This window comes from Lutra lutra, chromosome 3 (assembly GCF_902655055.1).
Source record: "Lutra lutra chromosome 3, mLutLut1.2, whole genome shotgun sequence".
Classification (NCBI taxonomy): Eukaryota; Metazoa; Chordata; class Mammalia; order Carnivora; family Mustelidae; genus Lutra; species Lutra lutra.
The window spans coordinates 111837116-111858498 of NC_062280.1; the positions used below are offsets into that span (position 1 = coordinate 111837116).

The 21383-nt window shown below is 43.2% G+C and overlaps 1 protein-coding gene across 2 annotated transcripts in view; it reads left to right on the forward strand.

Moving 5' to 3' along the window:
* Positions 1-12107: 12107 nt before the first annotated feature.
* GYPC (glycophorin C (Gerbich blood group)) overlaps positions 12108-21383 on the forward strand; it is a 43959-nt gene continuing 34683 nt past the window's right edge. Inside the window, exon 1 of one of the 2 annotated variants that reach the window (XM_047722682.1) lies at positions 12108-12564. In XM_047722682.1, the coding sequence (XP_047578638.1) occupies positions 12528-12564 (37 nt within the window). In that variant the 5' untranslated portion in view covers positions 12108-12527. The remainder of the gene's footprint in view (positions 12565-21383) is intronic. The other variant, XM_047722683.1, reaches the window with a different exon arrangement.

Here is a 21383-nt window from a genome sequence, read left to right on the forward strand (position 1 = left end):
GCGATGGGTATTAAAGAGGGCACATGTTGTGATGAGCACTGGGTGTTACAGGAAACTAATGAATCACTGAACACTATATCAAAAACTAATTATGTACTATATCATGTACTAATTATGTACTAACTGAACATAAAAAAAATAACAGTAACTCAAAATGGATCATAGACCTCATTTAAAATCCAAACTATAAAGCTTCTAGAAGATATCATAGGAGAAATTCAAAGTTTCCTTGGTTTGGAGATGAGTTGCTAGATATTAATACCAAAGTCATGACTCATAAAAGAAAAAATGCTAAATTGGGCTCTACTAAAAGTAAAAAAACTTCTGTTAAGCCACAGACTGGGAAGAAATTTCTGAAAAACATCTCTGATAAAGGACTTTTATCCAAAATACAATGAGCTCTAAAACTCAACAATAACAAAACAACCCAATTAAAAATGAGCAAACAACCTAGACAGACATCTCACTAAAGAAAGTGTAGAGATAGCAAATATGTAAGTGAAACAAAGCTCAACACTGAAAGAATGGAACACTGCTGAGCACCTATTAAGATGACTAAAATTTAAAAAAGAAATTGACAATACCCAATGCTGCCAAAAATGTGAAAACGGATTCTCATTCACTGCTGCTGGAATCCAAAATTATACAACCAATTTAAAGACAGTTTATCAGTTTCTTACAAAACTAAACAAACTCTTTCCAAGTAATCCAGGTCTCCTACATATTTACCATTTGAGTTGAAAACCCATACCTGCACAAGCTCTGCACACAAATGTTTATGGCAACTTTATCCATAATTGACAAAAATCGGAAGTAACTTAGATATTCTTCAATATGTGGATACCCTGGTACATCCATACAATGGAACATTTTCAGCAATAAAAAATGAGCTATCAAGCCATGAAATAACATGATGGAAGCTTAAGTCCATATTGCTAAATGAAAGAAACCAATCTGATAAGGCGACATATACTGTGTGGTTCCAACTATATGACATTCTGGAAAACGCAAAACTACAGAGACAAAAATGGTCAGTGGTTGTCAGGTATTTGGGGATGATGAATAGATGGACCACAAGGATTTTTTTAAGGCAGTGAAACTATTCTGTATGATAATGTCATGGTAATACATAACATTATTCATCTGTCAAAACCCATAGAGATGTACAACACAAAGATTGAAACTTTATGCAAACTATGGTCTTTATTTAATAATAATGTATCAATATTGATTGGTTCAACAATTATAACAAATATACCACAGTCATGCAGGATGTTGATAATTAGGGGAAACTGTTTAAGGAGAGATGTACATAGACCTTGCTGTACTATCTGCTCAATTTTTCTGTGAATCTATAAGTGCTCCAAAAAATAAAGCCTATTAATTTTTAAAGTCACTTTTTAAAATTTCACATTTTATAGTATTTTTGTCTAGTAAGCATTTTTCCCCTTCAAAATAGTTGCCTTTGAAGCTTGGCACTTATTCTAGTTCTCACATAAGCTGCTGTTAGACTTACAAGGTGTCCTTTTATGCCTCCTGCATTGACAGGTCTCCTTTCTAAGAGGCTTTGACTTGAAAGAGGAGCCAACAGGTTTTCTGAACCATTAACAAACAGTATAACTGATTATATTTTTTTTTTTAAAGAAAAGGAAGACTGATTAAATCTACAGATAATTTGTAAAGTTGAGAGGAGATGGAAAATCATTTCAAAGAAGGGCCATGTCACTGGCATATAATTGTAACCTCTATATCTGGAATTTCCCCTAAATACAAATACCTTCATATTATTTTTCTGCTTATCATTTCAAATATATACAGACAAAAAGAAAATCCAGTTTAATCCCACTGCCAGTAGGAAAAAAAGAAGTCAGTTTTCAGTCTAAGCATTGCTCCTTTGAAAATAAAGTGCCCCTTTTCTCAGCTGCCTTTAAGATTCTCTGTCTTGGGAAATACAAATCAAAACCACAATGAGATACCACCCCACACCAGGCAGAATGGCTAAAATTAACAAGTCAGGAAATGACAGATGCTGGCGAGGATGCGTTGAAAGGATGCAGTGTAGGATTACTACCTACACTGTTGGTAGTAATGCAAGCTGGTCCAACCACTCTGGAAAACAGCATGGACATTCCTCAAAAAGTTGAAAACAGAGCTACCTTACGACCCAGCAATTGCACTACTGGGTATTTACCCTAAAGATACAAACATAGTGATCCGAAGGGGCACGTGCACCCAAATGTTTATAGCAGCAATGTCCACAATAGCCAAACTATGGAAAGAACCTAGATTCCATCAACAGATGAATGGATCAAGAGGATGTGGTATATATACACAATGGAATACTATGCAGCCATCAAAAGAAATGAAATCTTGCCATTTGCGATGACATGGATGGAACTAGAGGGTATTATGCTTAGCGAAATAAGTCAATCAGAGAAAACAATTATCATATGATCTCCCTGATATGAGGAAGTGGAGATGCAACGTGGGGGGTTTGGGGGTGGGAAAAGAATGAATGAAATAAGATGGGATCGGGAGGGAGACAAACCATAAGAAACTCTTAATGTCACAAAACAAACTGAGGGTGGCCAGGCGGAGGGGGGTCGGGAGAGTGTGGTGGAGTTATGGACATTGGGGAGGGTATGTGCTATAGTGAGTGCTGTGAAATATGTGAACCTGGTGATTCACAGACCTGGGGCTAATAATACATTATATGCTTATAAAAAATAAAAAAATTAAAAAAATTATCTGTCTTGTTTCTCACCAGTTTTTCCGTGGTGTGTTTAAACATAGGTTTATTTGTAGCACTTATTTTGCTTAAAGTCTGAAACACTTGAAACTATAACTTGATGTCTTTTGTGATTTGGGGAAAATTACTGTCCATGATTTTTTTCAAGTATTGCTTCTACCCCATTTCATTCTCTTTTCTACCCCCTACCCCCAGCACTCCAGTAACTCATTGTCATATATTTTCACCATGCTCCATCTGTCTCATATTCTTTTTCTGTATTTTGCATGTTTTTTTCTTTCCATGCTTCAGTCTATTTTCTAGTGACCAGATTTCCAGCTTACTAATTTTGTTGCAAGTCTGTCCAATCTGTTGTGAAACTCCTTTACTGAGTTCTTAATTAATATAGGTTAATATTGTATTTTTATTTCTAGAGCATTCATATAAACTTTCTATAGTTTCCTTGTAAAATTTTTCATATCAGTTTCCTGATAAAATTTTGTCAGCTTACTCCTTGAACATATTATTATAGAGTTCATGTCTAATAAGTGCAATATCTGAATTTTCTGTAGGTCTGTTTATATTGGTTGATTTCCTATTTTTAAAAGTGTTTCACTCTATTATAACTAACATACAGTAAAGTGCACTAATCTTAAATGTACATTCTACTGATGCTAACATATGTATATCTTCAGCAACCCCCATCAGATGAGATTCAATAGTTATTAACAATATATAAAGAGTTCTAACAAATCAGTAAGATTAAAGAGAATCACCACAAAGAAAAACTGGACAAAAGTTCTAAACAGGCAATTCACAAAGAGAACACAAATAAGCTATACAAGAATAAGTCTAATAATGTGCAGATTCACTTTTAATCAAAAAATTAAAATTAAAATAGCAATAAGGGGTATTTTTCATACATTACATTAAAAGTTACAAATTAATACACCATTGATCCATGGTGGTAAAGCTGGGACTTTCATAAGTTAGGGAAGTAGAAATGAAAATACTTAGCTGTCAGGTATCTCTGTGTTTCAAATTTATTTACTCTTTGATTCAGCAATTCAACTGTTAAGGCTCTGTCATTCAGAAATTTCCATAGAAGCACACAAAGATATATTAGCTAATAATAATATTAATAATAATATCAATACTTTTTTGAGAGCTCACAATTTACTAGATATAGTTCTTAGTGTTTTATGTGTATTAACTCACATAATTGTCAAGATGACATAGAGGCAATAGATATTTCCCAGTCTAAATGGTAGTTGCAGTAGAACACTAAAGCTAAAAAGGGAATATAGTGCTTGTTTTTGCCTCAAACACTAAGTAGAAGAGACAAGCATTTTAAAAGGATGGCTGAATGGAAAATATCAGGCACACATCAGAGTGTTACCCAGGTGGATATAGGGCAATGACATGGAACCAGGTGGTTATAAAGGCACAGGGGAGGATGAAGCCACAGGGGTAGACTAGCCAGACCCCTAAAATTTGGTAACTGTGGGAGAAGGTTTTACTACCTTCATACCACGTAACTTCAATCATCTGCCATCTCTGTGTGCTCCATGGTGCCAACTGCTTCAGGACTTATGAAAGAATGACAAGACTTAGTCTGTTTCTGAAAGTCTGGACATGATGTGGGAACACTGTGCACTCTGCTCCAGCCTGCCAGAGAAAGAGTCCTACCCAGATATCTAGTAGCATCTATAGCACTCTGTTAAGAGTTTTCTGTCGAGTGTCCCTCTCCAATGCTTGTCTCTGCTTTTCTTAATGGCAGCCCTATGTCTGACTCCTCTCTGTATGCTGTATATCTAGCATAGTGTCTGGCACACAGTGGAAAATTAGCTCAATAAATGAATGATTGGATCCATGGAGGGTAGATGAATAGTTGAGTGGATGGGTGGGTGGGAGGATAAGTGATTCCTCATACCAAGTATCAACCTTTCCTCATGACAAATAGATAAGAGGGTCACACTAGATCTAATGTCTAATATCTACTGCTCTGAAAACGATCCTGTTCTGAAAATAGTCCTCTATTCTGATCTTTTTTCCATGCTTCAAGATTCTTTGTGGAAGTTATTTCCACCCTGTAACTTTCATTAGCACAGAGAAAACTATAAATAAATTAGTGCCGCTTCCTTTAGATTTTTTTTTCCTCTTTTCAAAGCAGGAAGATCCTTGTATTTATTGTTCATGTTTCTGAGAAAACAAGCACTAACAGCTTCAGGGATGAATATTAGAGTATCTGTCCACTGTCATATTAATTCCTGTCTGCAAAGAAAATCTATTTCATGTTTATTATTTTTTATTGTTGCCATATACAATGAAATTGTGATATGATTCAGACTGTCACCATTGTCAGCAATTCTCAACACAATCACTCACAGATGAATCAAGACATCACAATGGCATAGTAAGAGCCAGTGGGGCTTCCAAAGCATGACTCATGCTGAAGAAGCAGCAGCTACCAGGCACATACTCTTCCCATGGTAGAGGACCAGAGGACAAGAAGTCAAGCCAAACCATGCAAACACATTCCAAGCCTCCACTGGCATATGGCTTAGGTCATGTCCACTCACATTCCATTGGCCAAAATAAATCTTGTGACCAAACCCAAAATCCATAAGGTGGGGCACTATACAGGGCTTTTTCCGTGGAAGTGAAAAGTAACTATTTACTGGATAATAATACAAACTATCACAGGGAGTCATTCAAAAGTTAACTCCTGGTACACCTGGGTGGCTCAGCCGGTTGAGCATCAGACTCTTGGTTTCAGCTCAGGTCAAGATCTCTCAAGGTTGTGGGATCAAGCCCCACATTGTGCTCCATGCTCAGCCCAGAGTGTGCTTGTCCCACTCCTTCTGTTCCTCCCCTGTTCATCCTTTCTTTCTCAGATAAATAAATTGAATCTTAAAAAAAAAAAAAAAAAGTTAAGTCTCAAGGCCCCTGCTGCTTCCTCACAATTTCCTGGAACTCTGTCTGCTTTTTATGCTTTGGTGGCTTTTAACACCCAATGAGTAAAGATAATGAGAAAAAGAGTAACTATTTATGGAGTACCACGACACTTCAGTCACTGTATTACCACGACACTTCAGTCACTGTATATGTATCATTTGTAATTCTCACCACACATCTACAAAGAAAGAGTTGTTATACATATGTTATACATATCACATACAAGAAAGCTACAAATCAAAGAGATCTCGTGCAGTGTTACTAAGTGCATGCCAAAGATAGATATCAAGACCATTCTAGAAGCCCACACACTGCCCATGGGCTCTTTCCAATTTCTTGTGGCGTTCAACTTCACTGATCATTTTATCTGATGTATTTATTTGTGCCAGTTAAGACCACAGTGAAATACTCCTACATATCAAACTAAGTAAATTTAAGGCTCAAAATACCAAGTGTTTGACAGCTCCTTACACTGCTGGTGGCAATTGAAAAAAAGAGTACAAAATATGCTAAGTCTATTGTCATTGAGCTATACAGTTGAAGGAACTTATAATGAGATAAATAGATATACAGTCCCTGTGGCCTTGGCATGACTGTTTCCATCTGTGAGTGAGCATAGTTATATCTATGTCTCTCTGTGTATTACACATGATATTTTGACTTTTTTCTTTAGTGCTGTGAAGTCTCTGTCTTTATCCTCCTTATAAATGTGTGAGCCTCCAAGAAGAACCCTTCAGAGCACATCAGATGTGTCATTAACCCCATTGTGACATGAGAAAATTTGGAGGCAAAGTCACTTAGCAAAGTTGCAAGTGCTGAGAAAAAAATGAGAAGCCATGTCTGCCACATTTCAAATCCTGTTTTTTGGTGTTTTTTTTTTAAGATTTTATTTATTTATTTGACAGAGAGAGACACAGCAAGAGAGGGAAAGCAAGCAGGGGCATTAAGAGAGAAGCAGGCTTCCTGTTGAGCAGGGAACCTGATGTGGGGCTTGATCCCAGGACCCTGGGATCATGACCTGAACCAAAGGCAGATGCTTAATGACTGAGCCACCCAGGTGTCCCCAAATCCTGTTCTTTCTTTGCTCATGAAATTGTTCTGGGAATTAAACGAGATGAAATATGTAGCATTCATAGCAAAAGTCTGGCAAATATAATTACCATTCTGGTTCTCCCTTCTTCGTTACAGCAACATACCCCAAATCTCTCCCTTCTCTTAGTCAAAGAGAATAAAAGCCACAACAAAGGGTCTAAGGAAGAAACTGGCTCTTCTCTTAGAGGGCCCCAGGCCTCAGCTGGGAGTAGCTGGAGATGCAAATGTTTTAGTTCAGGTTCACACCAACAACTTACACATGAAGGGAAAGGGCTATGACCCCAACAGGGCTCTCTGAATATTAGTAATTCACTCTCTACTTGCTGGGAGATACTAATTTCCTGATGTTCTGATGGGAATTGTTGGAAACTCATTCAGGAACTCCATGTCTCCTTTCCTTGTGTCTCAGGGCATCCGGCAAGAGCCACATGAAGCTGAGCAGTAACACCAGACACTGGGGTCTTCTAGGGACACTGGGTTACAAAGGGGGGGTGCCAAGGAGACTGAACTAGTAGCATCTCCCTCACAGCAGAGATTGAGGGCCAGACAGTCCTCATTCAACTTCTAGCTGTCCCTGAGTACCTGTGTGAACTTGAGTAGTTACCTCACCTCTCTGGTCCTTAGTTTCCATTTCTGTAAAATGAAGAAGAAGGAAAAGGTGAAAAAAAGACTAAAACAGGGCACCTGGGTGGCTCAGTGTGTTAAGCCTCTGCCTTTGGCTCAGGTCATGATCTCAGGGTCCTGGGATCGAGTCCCGCATCGGGCTCTCTGCTCAGCGGGGAGCCTGTTTCCTCCTCTCTCTCTCTCTCTCTCTCTCTCTGCCTGCCTCTCTGCCTACTTGTGATCTCTCTGTGTCAAATAAATAAATAAATTCTTTAAAAAAAAAAAAGACTAAAACAAGGTACCATCCACCCTATAAGGGTGCTGTGACATAGCAATACCCTCATATGGGAGGACCCAACATAGCACCAGTTCTGCCCCATTCTAGGTGCTCAGAGGATTGTTACTGCCTGTACATTCCTATGTCTGCTGGGATGTGTTTCTCTGGGAAGTCATTAAATCTACAAAAGTGTCAGAACCACCCAGGCTAACTTACATGTTGTGTCCTTTTTACTGACTTTTCTCTGCTCAAGATTCAAGCCAACCCCATCCTGACATCTCTGGGTTTTCTATTCATTCTCTCTCTCTCTCTTCTTTCCTTCCTCCCCTGCCCCAACCCTTACTTTGAAGCTTTCTCACTTTTCTTAACCATAGTCCATACAGCTGGACTTTCAGACCTGTCACCAACACATGAGATTTTGCTTATGGTCACTTCAAACGATCCCAGACCATCTGGTGTTCCTGCTGGGTTTCTCTGCTGTCCCTCTTCTTTTAAAGATACTGTTAGAAAGCATCCAGAGGCAGGTTATTCTGGATCCTTAAGATCTACCCCAAGAAGAGGTACCACTTTAAGTTAGGGGCCTAGGCTGCAGTTCTGGGTCTGACCTGAGTCCACAACCTCACTGACCCTGGGTGCTGTTTTCTACCTGGCATGTCGAGAGCCAGCCTTTAGCAAAGTCTAGACAGAAGAGGTCCTAGCACCTCAGTCCTAGCAGGAAGCATTTAGTCTCCTCTCTCTCAGCTTTCAAACCTCCTCATTTATGGATTCTTCTCAAGATCTCTGTTTCCCTCGGAAAGGGGAGAGGCTCCTGGCCATGGCTGCACAGTTTGTTTTCGCTGATCTCTCAGGACCTCACCCTCCCCATTCCTACCCCATGCTCCTCATTACTCACAGCTTGCAGGAGCCTTAACCAACCAAACCCCCACTTCCTCTATCCTCTCCTCTTAAAATATGCAGAGCCACAGTTTGGTTTTCTTAAAAGCTTCCAACTTGCCAATCAGTTAAGTTAAGCCATGTTTCTGTGCTAATGAGAAAGAACCAGAAAAAGGCCCAAGGAGAAAATATTTGCAATACACATGAAAAAGTGTTGTTGTCTACTGTGTATAAAGAGCTCAAATAAATCAATAAGAAAAACATTAACCACCCTTCTGAATGAGAAACAGCATGAACAAAATATTCACCCAAAAGAACATGCAATTTCTAAATAAGCGTATGACAGTACATTGAATCCCACTAGTAATCAAGAAAATGCAAAGTCAATTACATATTTCCCATATACAGAATTATCAATATTTAAAATCTAAAGCTTGATTCTGGCAAGAGGCTCTGAGATGAACACTTAGTTGGGGAGAATATAAATTGTTACAGCCACAACTCATGAATGTATCAGAAGCCTGAAACATAGTCTTATAACCTTTGATCCAGTTGTTCCATTACTGGAATACAAACTAAGGTAAAAATATGAACGGCATATATTTATGTTCATATGGTTTATCATAGCAAAGAAAAGGAAGCAACGTAGTAATTAAAACAAATTAAAGAGCTTTTGTACTTTTATATGGGAAAATGGTCATGGTATAATGTTTGGTAGTGAAAACTTGGGGCTTAAAATCACATATTCAGTAACATCTCAGAGTTATAAAGCAAATGTCCATAAGTGTGTAAGAGACTAGAAAAAAATGTACCTGAATGTGCTAGATATTATGAGCAGTTGATAGAGTTTGGGATTTTTTTTTTTTCCACATTTCCATACTTTAAAAAAAAAAAAATCTATCATTTTGATACAGGGCAAAACTTTTAATTAGAGATTTTATAGGATCCAAGGAAAATCTGCCTGCCTCTATGTGTAAAAGCTCACAGACAGGGATTGCAGTAGGGCCCCTTCAAGAAGGAACAAGCACTGAGTATGTGTTTGTTCAGGTGTGGATAAAGTGGGCAGGGATGCCCCTCTCATGGGCAACCCTTGCTGGATGTAGTTCTGGGAAGGAAGTAGAAATTCCCCTCTGGGACTCCATCACACCCTGTCACTCTGTGGTGAGCTCAATAGCTTACACCAGCCACATCCTGCACACATTACTGAGGCTGCTGGAACTGAGTCCCAGCCCTGGCTGCACTTCCTCAGACAAATTCTTGTCACTGCTCTCAACCTCCATTTTCTCAGTTTTAAAATGGGCCTTTGGCAATATCCTCTTTGATGGTATTTATGGGAATTAAATGAGATAACAGTTTTATTGTTATAAGATATAGCTGAGTTCTTGCTACTCCATTAATAAGTATCCAGACACACTGCATTTCTGTGACTTAACATCAGACTTTTACCATATAATCTAATTTTTCATATACTTATTTTGCCTTCTCAAAATGTGCCTCATTTCTTTAAAATTAAACACTTCCATGGTTAAATCCTCTAAAATATCAAATGTTTCCCTACAAGCTAAACAACCACTCATCATTAAACCCTATTTATCTTCTTTTCAGAATGGCTTTGGATCCTTACTATAAGCGTGCCCATCAAGGGAAGGGGACCAATCTCTCCAATAACTTAAACTTAATATCTTTAAGCTATTTGCTAAGATGTTGTATTATCACATTATTTTTTTAAAGGTTTTATTTATTTATGACAGAGAGAGATAGCGAGAGAGGGAACACAAGCAAGGGGGGACCAGGAAAGGAAGCAGGCTCCTCACTGAGCAGGGAGCCCGATATGGGGCTCGATTTCAGGACCCTGGGATCATGACCTGACCTGAAGGCAGACGCTTAACCCACTGAGCCACCCAGGTACCCCTCACATTATTATCTAAAGTATTAGTCACAACAACCTAACTTTGCAGGTTGTTCCAGTTTCACAGATGAAAAAACTGAGACTCAGAGAAGTTAAATAAAATGCCAACAGTCAGTCCCATGGAAGGCAGTGGAGACTCAAATTGAGATGGAGTCCTAAAGCCCTGGTTCCTTGCCAGCCCATGATCCAGCACATCCTCCATTTATGGCTGAATCCAAGAAGCTTTAATTGTAAAATAAATGCTACTTTGTTTTTGTATCTGACCTTATCATTTATGGAATTTTCTACCTTTCTTTAGTTAGTTCTTTGGCTTCCTCCTTGTAAGGAATTCTTGTTATATTCTGGTGTTTTTAACCCACCCTACCGTGAGAAATGACATAAGCAGACATCTTATGATTATGTCTAAAGGCCAGTTGCCTATCAGTGAGCCTTGAGAAGTCTTCCCATAACTGAGGTACAATAACCCGCAGACATGTCCTTTGGTTACCTATTGGCTCTTTTGGCTTCCTTCCAGCTCCCCAGTTGCATTTCAGATAATTGAAGTTGTTTAATTTATGAATTCTGAAACAGGAGATACTATTAGCGAAGATGGATCTATAAGTACTACAAAACAAAATGCTGAACTGTTGCAAGTTTCTAGTAAATGCCTACTCTGTCCCACTGTTATCTTATAGACATTGCTTCTGCAAAACTCTGGAATTCAAGTGTTCTTGTCCCCATTTTCTAAGCGAAGAAATGGAGACTCAAAAGTTTCCATACCTGGTCAAGAGTGTTCTGTGAATAGTTCCCTTCACATCAACATGTATATGTCCATCCTGGAAGTTTCACTAAATATTGATTAGCAGTGTCAATTCTTCATTAACTAACTAAAGAGAATTATGAACACTTGCCCACTGTGTCAAACAGGCAGTCCTGATAATAATGCCTGGAGTTGGTCCAGCCCACACAGAATTGGGAAAGTTGTCTGTGCTGCACACCTCCAGGGGGCAACCTTACATTGCCTTCAACCTGGATGGTACTCCCAAGGGCACCACATTGTGCAGACATCTGGAATGCAGCCCTGGGACTGCAGCAGAACAACCTTAATGGGAGAAGCCAGGAGGGGGTCAGCAGTGCACTGGAGGACTGTCAAGTAAACAATGAAAAGCCCCACAGGAAGGAGCAGCCATCAGACATGAGAAGTGCAGGGTGTCTCTTGGGTCTGAGAGTTCAACAGGGGTGCCATGGTCTCAAATTCCCTGCCCTTCTCTCTGGCATGGAGACGGAAGAGATAAAATGCTACATATAACATAGCATTCTTTCTGGGTGATGTAGGTAGACTCCATTTAACTAACCAGAGTGTCAAAATCCACTTCAAGTTTTTAATTGCCTAAGTGAAGACTTTACAAACTCTACTATGTCTGGAAGCCTCAGACAGAAGTGATCCAAATAAATCACATGGTCTTTGTCCAAGCAATCCCTTTTTCTAAGAATCTTTTCCAAACACTAGCCCACGGACTGGGACAGTGCCCTTGAGGGGCCAGCCATGCAGGGATTTCCCAGGCCACTAAGACCCTCAGCGGCGAGAGGCCATGCTGCTCTGGAGTGGCCAAGCAGCCAGCCAAGATTCAAATAGGTCTGCCCCTATTTGGTCACCGGCCCTGACAGTGCTGGGACAGGCCCTCTTGTCACATCTGGGAGTTTTTCAGTCCACACATAGGGGAATTCACCACAACCTCTGAGTCTGGTAGCTGCAGATGAAAACAGAAACGTGGTTAGAAAAATGTGATTCTTGCGCAGGAAAGTTGGAACAGAGAAGAGTTCGGACGTGGGCGGGAGTGTGTGTTTAAAAAAAAAAGAAAGAAAGAAAGAAAGAAACTAAGAAAGAAAAGGGTGGAAACCCCACCAGCCAAGTCTGCAGAAAAAAAATAAATGAAGTCTGCCTATCTCGGGCCGGAGCCCCTCCCCTCGGCCCGCGCCAGAGGAGTGTGACACAGGTGCCGCTTCCTCCCCGCCGCTGAGGGTCAGGAGCCGGCCGGCGCGACCCTCGCCACCGCTCCGCTGTCCCTTCGGCCCCTGGTCCCGCCGGCGCCCCGCACCCGTCGGCGATGAACAGCGTCAATGGCACGTCGCGGCCCAGCCTTGGTGAGTACCCGCCGCCCGTGGGGTTCCGTTGCTCCGCGGGGTCCCCGGGACCCCACTCCTGGCCGGGCCCACGGGGGCCAGGAGCTCGGGCTCAGAGACGGGACTGCAGCCCGGCCCCGGGCATCGCCGGGTCGCACCCGGAGCCCCCGAGCCCGGCCCGGCTCTGCGCCCCGGGGCCTGGAGAGGCCGCCCGGCCACCGCCGCCCGGCGCGCCGCCGGCTCTCTACGTCTTTGTGCGGTGGCCGCCGAGTCTGCCGCAGGAACCGGCCCCTAGACTAGTAAGTGAAGGACCTACTGGGAGGAAGAGGACGTCGTACACTCTTTGCTTGGCGGCCCTGGACGCGGGGGCGGATTCGGAGTAAACTTCAGTAAACTCTGCCGATGCCCTGACTCACTCTCTGGGCGCAGGGAGGGACACACACATGGCGGAGGCATCGGCTCGCCTTGACCTTTTGGGGCGTTGTAATTCCTCTTTCTTTTTAAGACGGCACATGCTTTCCTGCTGACGGGAAATCCTATACCCTGAGCTTCTTTGTGAGGATGTTGGGAAACTTTGCCAGGCCTCCCCTACGCCCTCCTCGGCCAGTGGGCTTCTGCAATAAAAAAACTAAAATTTCCTTTTTAAAACAGTGAATGTTTATCCCTTCCATCCCCACCCTGGCTAGATCTGGTCCTTAGAAACTGTCAGAGGGGAGACATTCGGAGGCTATAGTGTAATCACGTTAGGTAATTAATATGATAATAATATGGGTACTAGAGACACTCGTTTACAAGTCTTTTAAATCCAGGTGGTTGTGTGGCCTCACCACCGGATCTTGAGCATAGTGGATTGTGGCTAGATGCCTGTGTTTGCATGCCCATGCTTGTGCTGGTGAGGGTACTCAGCGAGTCTGGGTGCTGCGGGAGGAAGACAGTCCTGGAGTGAGGGCCCCGCTGCCTGCTGTGGGATCAGATATGCCACCCATTAGCCAGGTGCCTGCGGCAAGCTAGTCTCTCATAGCTCCAGCTTCATCATCTGCAAAATGGGAATAATAGGGTATTCTTCCATGTGTTGTGAGAATTAAGAGCTTGTAAATGGTTCAGCACAGAGATTGACACATAAATGTCAGGCATTTTTGTTTTCATTTTACACTAGACTGGGTCCGGAAGCTCATGTGCATTAGTGTGTGCATGTGTGTTTCTGTGAGTGTGTGGGAGTCAGACTCTAGTGAACTTAGTATGTGTGTGTCTGGGCCAGGTTAAAAGGCAAAGCCACTGTAATCATTCCGGTAGAGGCACTGAGGAAGTGCAGGCCTGCGGCCATTACCCTGGCTGGAGAAGACAGGCTTGTTCACCAGGAACCCTACCCCTGCCCTCTCTCTCTAGCAGTTCTCTAGGAGTCAAGTTTCAGACCTTGACCAAGGGCTGCAGACACTTCCCTTCCGGAGCTCACAGGGATGCAGCTCTTACTTGCATACCATTCTAGATTACCCTTAGGATTTGATTTACAGCAGGCTCTTTGCTATAAGAGAACCCTGGAGCCCTCTGTCTTGCTGCTAATTCAGGCAGGATGTGTCTATATCCGGTCTCAGTTTACATCACTGCTTCTCAGAAGCAGAGGTTGGAATGGAGAAGACCCTCTGCTCCTGCCCAATCAGTCCTGCCCTACCCCTCTGGTCTCAGCCAACTCCAGTAAGTCTGAATGCCCCAGGTACTGCAAATGAGTCATGTGCAGAAATCCACTGCCTTGCCCTTGGATGGAAGGGGTCAACGCTCAGTGAGGAGATAGTCAGGTTTGTCAACTTTATATAGATTTCACTGCTTCTGGCAGAAGCTGAAAGGATTACATTAAGTGCCAAATGAAATTCCATCTCAACTATTGCTCAACCCCTCCAGATATCCACAGCAGTAGGAGTCACATGGCATTGGCACTATCAGCAGCTGGACCTTTCCAAGGGTGCCCATGGTTGGGCAACAATTTCTGGGGACTTGCAGTGCACCTTGGGAAACAGAGGGGTATAGGATAAGAGGCATTCTGTGTTTGCAGTGGAAGCACATCAGCCCATCTACAATGAGAAGGAAGAGGCAGCAGAAGGAGGTGGCAAGCTATATCAGTTTTCCTCTTTTGGATGGCAGATATAGGTACATATTTCAAATGGCCTTTTGCAGCCACATCCAAAACGCCTTCCAGAGACTGTGTGAGTACAATGGACCCAACAAGTACAAGCTAAAAACAAATCTGAACAATGAATCAAGAGTTAATAATAGGAAAGAAAATGATACCATCCCACTTCGAGAGCAATTTATTGATTTATGAGAAGCCTTCTAGAACTATTGTATGTATGTACAATTACTTTTTGTTTTACAAAATGAAGCTTCTTTTATATATTCTACTTCATCTTGCTTTTTTCATAAGAATATATGCTGAAGATCAGAAGTTTTCATCATATATAGACTAACTCATTCTTCTCAGGGCTGTATGCATATGAATTGCATGAATAAATAAATGAATTATTTTATTTAAGCAGTTCCTTCACCAATGGACATTTAGATTGTGGACAGTCATTTTTTTTTTTTTAAACCACACACAGTGCTGTCATTACAACCCTTTAAGTAGGGTTTATGTATTTACACATATATGTGTAAATATATGTGTTTTTATATGATTAGGATAAATATACACACACAGATTTAATTTCTGGGACAAAGAGTGTGAACATTTAAAATGTTGGTAGATACTAAAAAATTGCCCTCTAAAAGGTCACATGAATCTCTAACACCCACCAGTAGCCAATGGAAGTCATTCTTTCCTCACACCCTCATTCACACTGTGCAGTTTACATCTTAGCAAATCTGGTAAGTAAAACATGTTGTCACTTCTGAATGTGCCTCTGTAATTATAAGTGATGTTGTGCATGGTTTTTGCTTGTTTGTTTGTTTTTAAAAGATTTTATTTATCTGTTTGAGAGAGAAAGCACAAGCAGGAGGAGGAGTAGAGGGAGGGAGACAAACAGGCTCCACAATGGGGACTGCGGTTCCATCTTAGGATCCTGAGATCATATCTGAGCTGAAATCAAGCTCAGGTCATGAGCCTGACTTGGCTCATGGCTCATGATTGAGCCACCTAAGTGCTTCCCCACCTTTTTAAAGATTTTATTTATTTATCTGAGAGAGGAGGTTGAGCATGTTTTCCTACCTCCACAACATATTGTATTTCTTCTTCTGAGAAGTACCTGTTCTTGGCCTTTCCTCCAAGGCCCCGCCACCGCCAGGGAAGAAGTTTATGAGGTGTCCTCTCTCTTATAGTGACCTGGAGGTAGAGCAGGGCTTGAGCCCCACAGTCAGAGCTGTGGAGTCAGACCTGAGTTTGGACTCACCTCCAACACTTACAGGCTTTGAGGAGGCACACAATATGTCAGAGCCTCAGTTTTCTCATCTGAAAGTGGGAATAGTAACAGCTACTTCCCAGGAGTCATGTGACCAACAAGAGAATAAGGGCTTGGCATCCTGCCCAGGAATAGTGGTATCTTTGGCTGTTGTTGTTAACAGAATTTATCAAAGCAAACCTGGCCTGCGGGTGTTCCTAATCTCTAGAGTCTCCCTTACAGACAGCTGCTGTTTTTGCTTTTGATAATATAATAAGAATATCAATACCTAGATGCCAAATACTTTACTAAGGCCTTGCGTGGGTCACCTCTCCTCAGCCTGGTCCCATGGGCATTTTCTTAACTATTTTGCATAGGAAACACTGGAGGCTCAGAGGATGGCTTACCCCAGGGTTCCCAGGCACTGAGGGCACAGGGCTGTGGACATAGGCTGTCAGACCCCAGAGCCAGCAGAGGCCAGCGGAGGGGTACTTAGGGTGCATGTGGACAGGACATTTTGCCACCCAGCACCATGGGGGCTGTGCCTGGGAAACTGCACTGTAGCTTTGCACACAAAGGACCTATGTGTGGCACAGATCCTCAGAACCTACCAACCATCCCACGGCTCTTTAGCCAGGCCTGTGTTCTAACCTCAGTGTACCACTGTCCACGGTTTTATAGTTGGGCCTGACCCACACCAGGTCAGAGGCTGCCCTTCATCATGCCTTCCACAGCCTGCTAGGGCGGTCCTCTAGAACCCTCTCTTACGGCCTTTCCTGATGCCCAGGATGGCTCTGCTTCTCCAGCTTCACCTCCAGTGCTCTCTGGGTGCTCCTGCACACACATATGCAAGCACAAGTACACACACATGTTCACACCCACACACACTGCCTGCTGCCTCATTCCTGCTCATCCCCTAAGACCTGGGTTATTCCCCCGAAGCTCCCTGGGCCCTCCCTGAACACCAGAAAACCACTCACCATGGCCCTAAGGACACTGCAGCACCAACAAATTCCTGGAGTTGTCCCTTTCCTGGAAATTCTGACCTCCCAAGGGACTCCATCACCCCACATGCCCCCTCCTTGGGGTCTGGCACAGAGAGGTGAATGCTCCCAGGCCTGTGTCCATTCCACACGCTGGAAACCCCTTTTAAAAATCACACACTCAGTAGCTGTGTCCAGAACTTAGCACATACATGGAGGTCAGTGAATAATAAGCTAAAATGGACAGAAAGTCAAAACAAAACAAACTCTGAAATCAGGGCTGCTGGCCCTAGCACTCACTACCTCGCTCTCTCCCACTCCCATACTGATTCTTATTTCATATTCTCCCCTAGAGATCACCATGTAATCTGAACTTGTGAGGGAGTGCTGGCTCCTGCCCTTCATTATTAGGCATTTTCATTTTTGTACATTCTTCCAGTATAAATAATGTGCAAAATCATAGCATGGCACATGCTGATGAGAGCAGGTTTCCTCTTGTGCCGGCAGGAGCCGAGTCCAAGACATGGGGTTCTATCACAGGCTGGTGGGCTCAGCAGGGCCCTTGCATGACTCCCAGAGAATGTGCAGGGTTGTCACACCCCACATCTTGTTGCTCAGGCTACAACAGCAGAGTAGGACTTATGACCCACCTGCCTAGCACTGTGCCCTGCCCTTTCTCCTGACCTGACATCTTCACCACCTCTCATTAGTGACTCTGAGATTGACCGAATTGCTGGAGGCTCAGTGTGGACAACTCTGAGAGTTAGAAACTCCAAGGGGACTGGGTCATAGCAGATCCCCCTGATACTGTGAGATTCACCTCCTAGAGCTCAACCTGGTTCCCACAGTATTTATCAGAGGAAAATCCCTTCAAACTTCCAGCAGGAGAAGGAAAATGGATGCATCTTGAAATAGACCAGAGCACCTGTTCTGAACCAGGCCTGCCTCAGTGGAAGCTACAGTTGACCCTTGGACAACTGTGAACCCTGTGGGTCCACTTATATGTGGCTTTTTTAAAATAAATACAGCACAGTGCTGTAATTGTATTTTCTCTTACTTACGATTTTCTTAATAACATTTTGTTTGCTCCAGCATACTTCATTGTAAGGAAACAACATATAATATATATAACATACAAAATATGTTGATAGACTATTTATATCGCTGGTAAGTCTTCTGGTCCACAGCAGGCTATTAGTTAAGTTTTGGGAATAGTCACAAGTTACACATGGATTTTCAGCTGTTGGGGAGGAAGGGGGCTAGCACCTCTAACCCCCTACATTGTTCAAAGTCAATTGAGTTAACCAGAGCCTAATCTGTTCGTGTATAATCAGAACCTGTCTCACCTGGAGGAAGGGGTTTACCCAACTCCAGCCCATCCTGTCCCACCTAAGGGGTGAAAAAAAAGAATAGAAACCCTCATGAATTCATAGCCCAGAAGCACAGGTTCACGGAAAGACAGACCTGCTCATAGGGTTATGGGATGCTTCCCCTCCCCGCCATCCCACCCCACCACCCCACCACCCCACCGCCACATCACTGCAGTTCCTTTTACCCATTACATCATGTCTAGCTGTCAACAAAATTATGAGGCACACTACAAGGCAAAAAATACAATTTGAAGAGACAGAGCAAGCATCAGAACCAGCCATGGCAGGGAATTCCCAGGCTGGAAATTTTAAACAACTACAATTAATAGCTCTTTAAGATACTATATTATATTCTCTCTTATTTCTGTTCTCTAGCAAAGTCCTTCTGTAGTTAAATCCACACCTTCTTTTTATTATTATCAAAACATTGTAGGTGACATACTATTTGGGGCTAAGTGGACATACTCCAGACCCTTTCCAGGTCCCTAAGGGGGAAGCCGTCCCTTCAGGGTACTCATGGGGGCAGACCCTGGGCAAGGCTACCAAGTCATCTTACTGCACCCTTCATAGATGGAGGCCTTCTACTTCCACTTCGAATGTGAAGCTCTGGCTAGCACATCACTTGTAGAGAGCACAGACAGCCAGAGCCCCTTGCTCCCCCTTCTCCTACGACAGTGCACATTTTTAAGAGGGGTTCAAGTGTGTAGCTGCCATCCAATTCCAGGCCCCAGCACTGTCATTTCTCCCCCTTGGGAAAATTCTCCCCTGGAATGGAGAAACTTCACATCTTAGCTGTGGGCATATATAATCTTACCAGAGTCTTAAGGTGAAGGACATTATGGTTAGCTAAATCAAAACCAGATAATGTAGTCATGTCTGCCTGCCTTTTCTTTTGGGCCCCAAGCTGTGATTTCTGTATTCACCTGGCAGCAAAGTCCACTGGCTATGAAATTGTACTTTTTCTTTAGAGGCTCACCAAATGCTAAAACCATGCCCACCACCTTCAACAACCACAGGCTTCATATTCAGGTTCCCCTTTCTACTTTTTAAAAACCATTAAGCTGGGGGCGCCTGGGTGGCTCAGTGGGTTAAAGCCTCTGCCTTCAGCTCCGGTCATGATCTCAGGGTCCTGGGATCGAGCCCCACATCCAGCCCCAGATCGGGCTCTCTGCTCAGCAGGGACCCTGCTTCCTTCTCTCTCTGCCTGCCTCTCTGCCTACTTGTGATCTCTCTCTCTGTCAAATAAATAAAATCTTTAAAAAAAAAAAAAAAAACATTAAGCTGGGGCACCTGGGTGGCTCAGTGGTTTAAAGCCTCTGCCTTCGGCTCAGGTCATGATCTCAGGGTCTTGGGATCGAGCCCCACATCTAGCTCTCTGCTCAGCAGGGAGCCTGCTTCCCCCTCTCTCTCTGCCTGCCTCTCTGCCTACTTGTGATCTCTGTCTGTCAAATAAATAAATAAAACTTTTTAAAAATTAAGCTAAAAAAAAAAGCAACCATTTAGCTCAAATTCACTTTGCACCAATTTGCTAGTGATGAAGACATCAGATGAAGAGATTTACAATTCAAAGATCTGGGTGTGAGTCTGAACCCATTCTGACCTGCCTATGGCCTTGAACATGGTTCCAGGCCTCCTGCATCTCAGCTCATTATCCAGGACAGGGCTGACTTTGTCCCATGCAGTAACGCAGGACCCCACTCTCGGAGGACCCCACATGTGCTCTGTTAATGCTCTGCAATCACTGTCCTGAAATTCTTAATTTTGTAAAGGAGCCCCTAATTTAATTTTGTACTGGGTCCCATAAATTCTACAGCTAGTCTTGATCCACTAAATGGGGATAATAATCATTTCCACCTCAGGGGTTTGTTCTGAGGATTAAATGTATTATTCTAGATAAAATTCCTAGTATAGTGCCTGGTACATGTTCATCTCTGCCACTTACTGAGTACTAAGTGAACGCTGGCTCACTCCCGCTGCCAAGTCCCTGTCCCTGTTTGCTGAGCATAGCACCCAAGATGGGATGGCACAGTCTGCCCAGATCTGGAGAGCTAGGGCAAGGCAAGCTGCTCCCTTCTGAGCGATGAGCACCGCCCCTAATACATGGGCTTCTTCATGCTTCTAGGGTACAGTGAGGGGGCAAGGAGGCAGCCCAGAGAACACACAAAGGCCACTGTGACTTCTCACACCAGCTGTGGCTCCAGCAAACTTTTTACCCTCTGCAGTCAGTTTCCTTACATGGTACTTGGGGGAACATCCTTGTTCCCCTAGACTTATCTGAACACCAGCCTCATCTGAACACTGGGGGCTCAGCTGTCTTGTTCTCCATGGGGAAGCACAGGCTCTTTACAAACACTGAATGAGTGAGTGAAGGAATGCATGAAAGAATGAGTGAATGTGGAGGTCCAACTAATGCAAGCCAAGCCTGTCTGCACAGAGTACTATGGGTCTCCATATTCATATCCCCTACCTACCCCCCACCCCACCCAGTGGCCTCAGAGCCCCTCTTGGCTCATCGCACTGGCCTGTCCCCATCCTTTCCTGCACGCCTCGTTCATGCTGACCTGTGTGCACGTGGAGCCCCCTACCTGGTTCACGCAGCACCTTTCAGGGCCTTCCCTCCTGGGTCAGTTCTTTCCTTTCCTCATGTTGCTGTTCATCCAGGTTGACAGCAAGGACTCTGCCAGGTGCTTCTTAAAGCTTGGAGTCCCCTCTCTCCTGGGAGGACTCCCTCCACCCCTCTTTTCCAGCCTACACCCCGTGCCTGAACTCCTGCTGGAAACCTGGACTTTGCTTCCTCCGGTCACACCCTGAGATTGACTTGTCATGTGAATTGCTCTCGACTTCAGCTTCCACCAAAATTCTCATTTTAGTGAATTAATTTCATCTATGGCTGAAAATCCTGAGTAATCTTCTTTTTTTTTTTTATTTCATAATCTCTTTTCTTTTCCTTTTGTACAAATTCTGTAAATTATCCTGACCCACTCTCCCTTGTGGTGACTATCTCCCTGACTCAAAGGGTAGAAAGTAGGCTTCATGTCCCATAAGTTATCTCATTTTACCCTCTAGCTGCCCTACGGGAGGTATTTTTATCTCTGTTTTGCATATGATGATACCAAAACCCT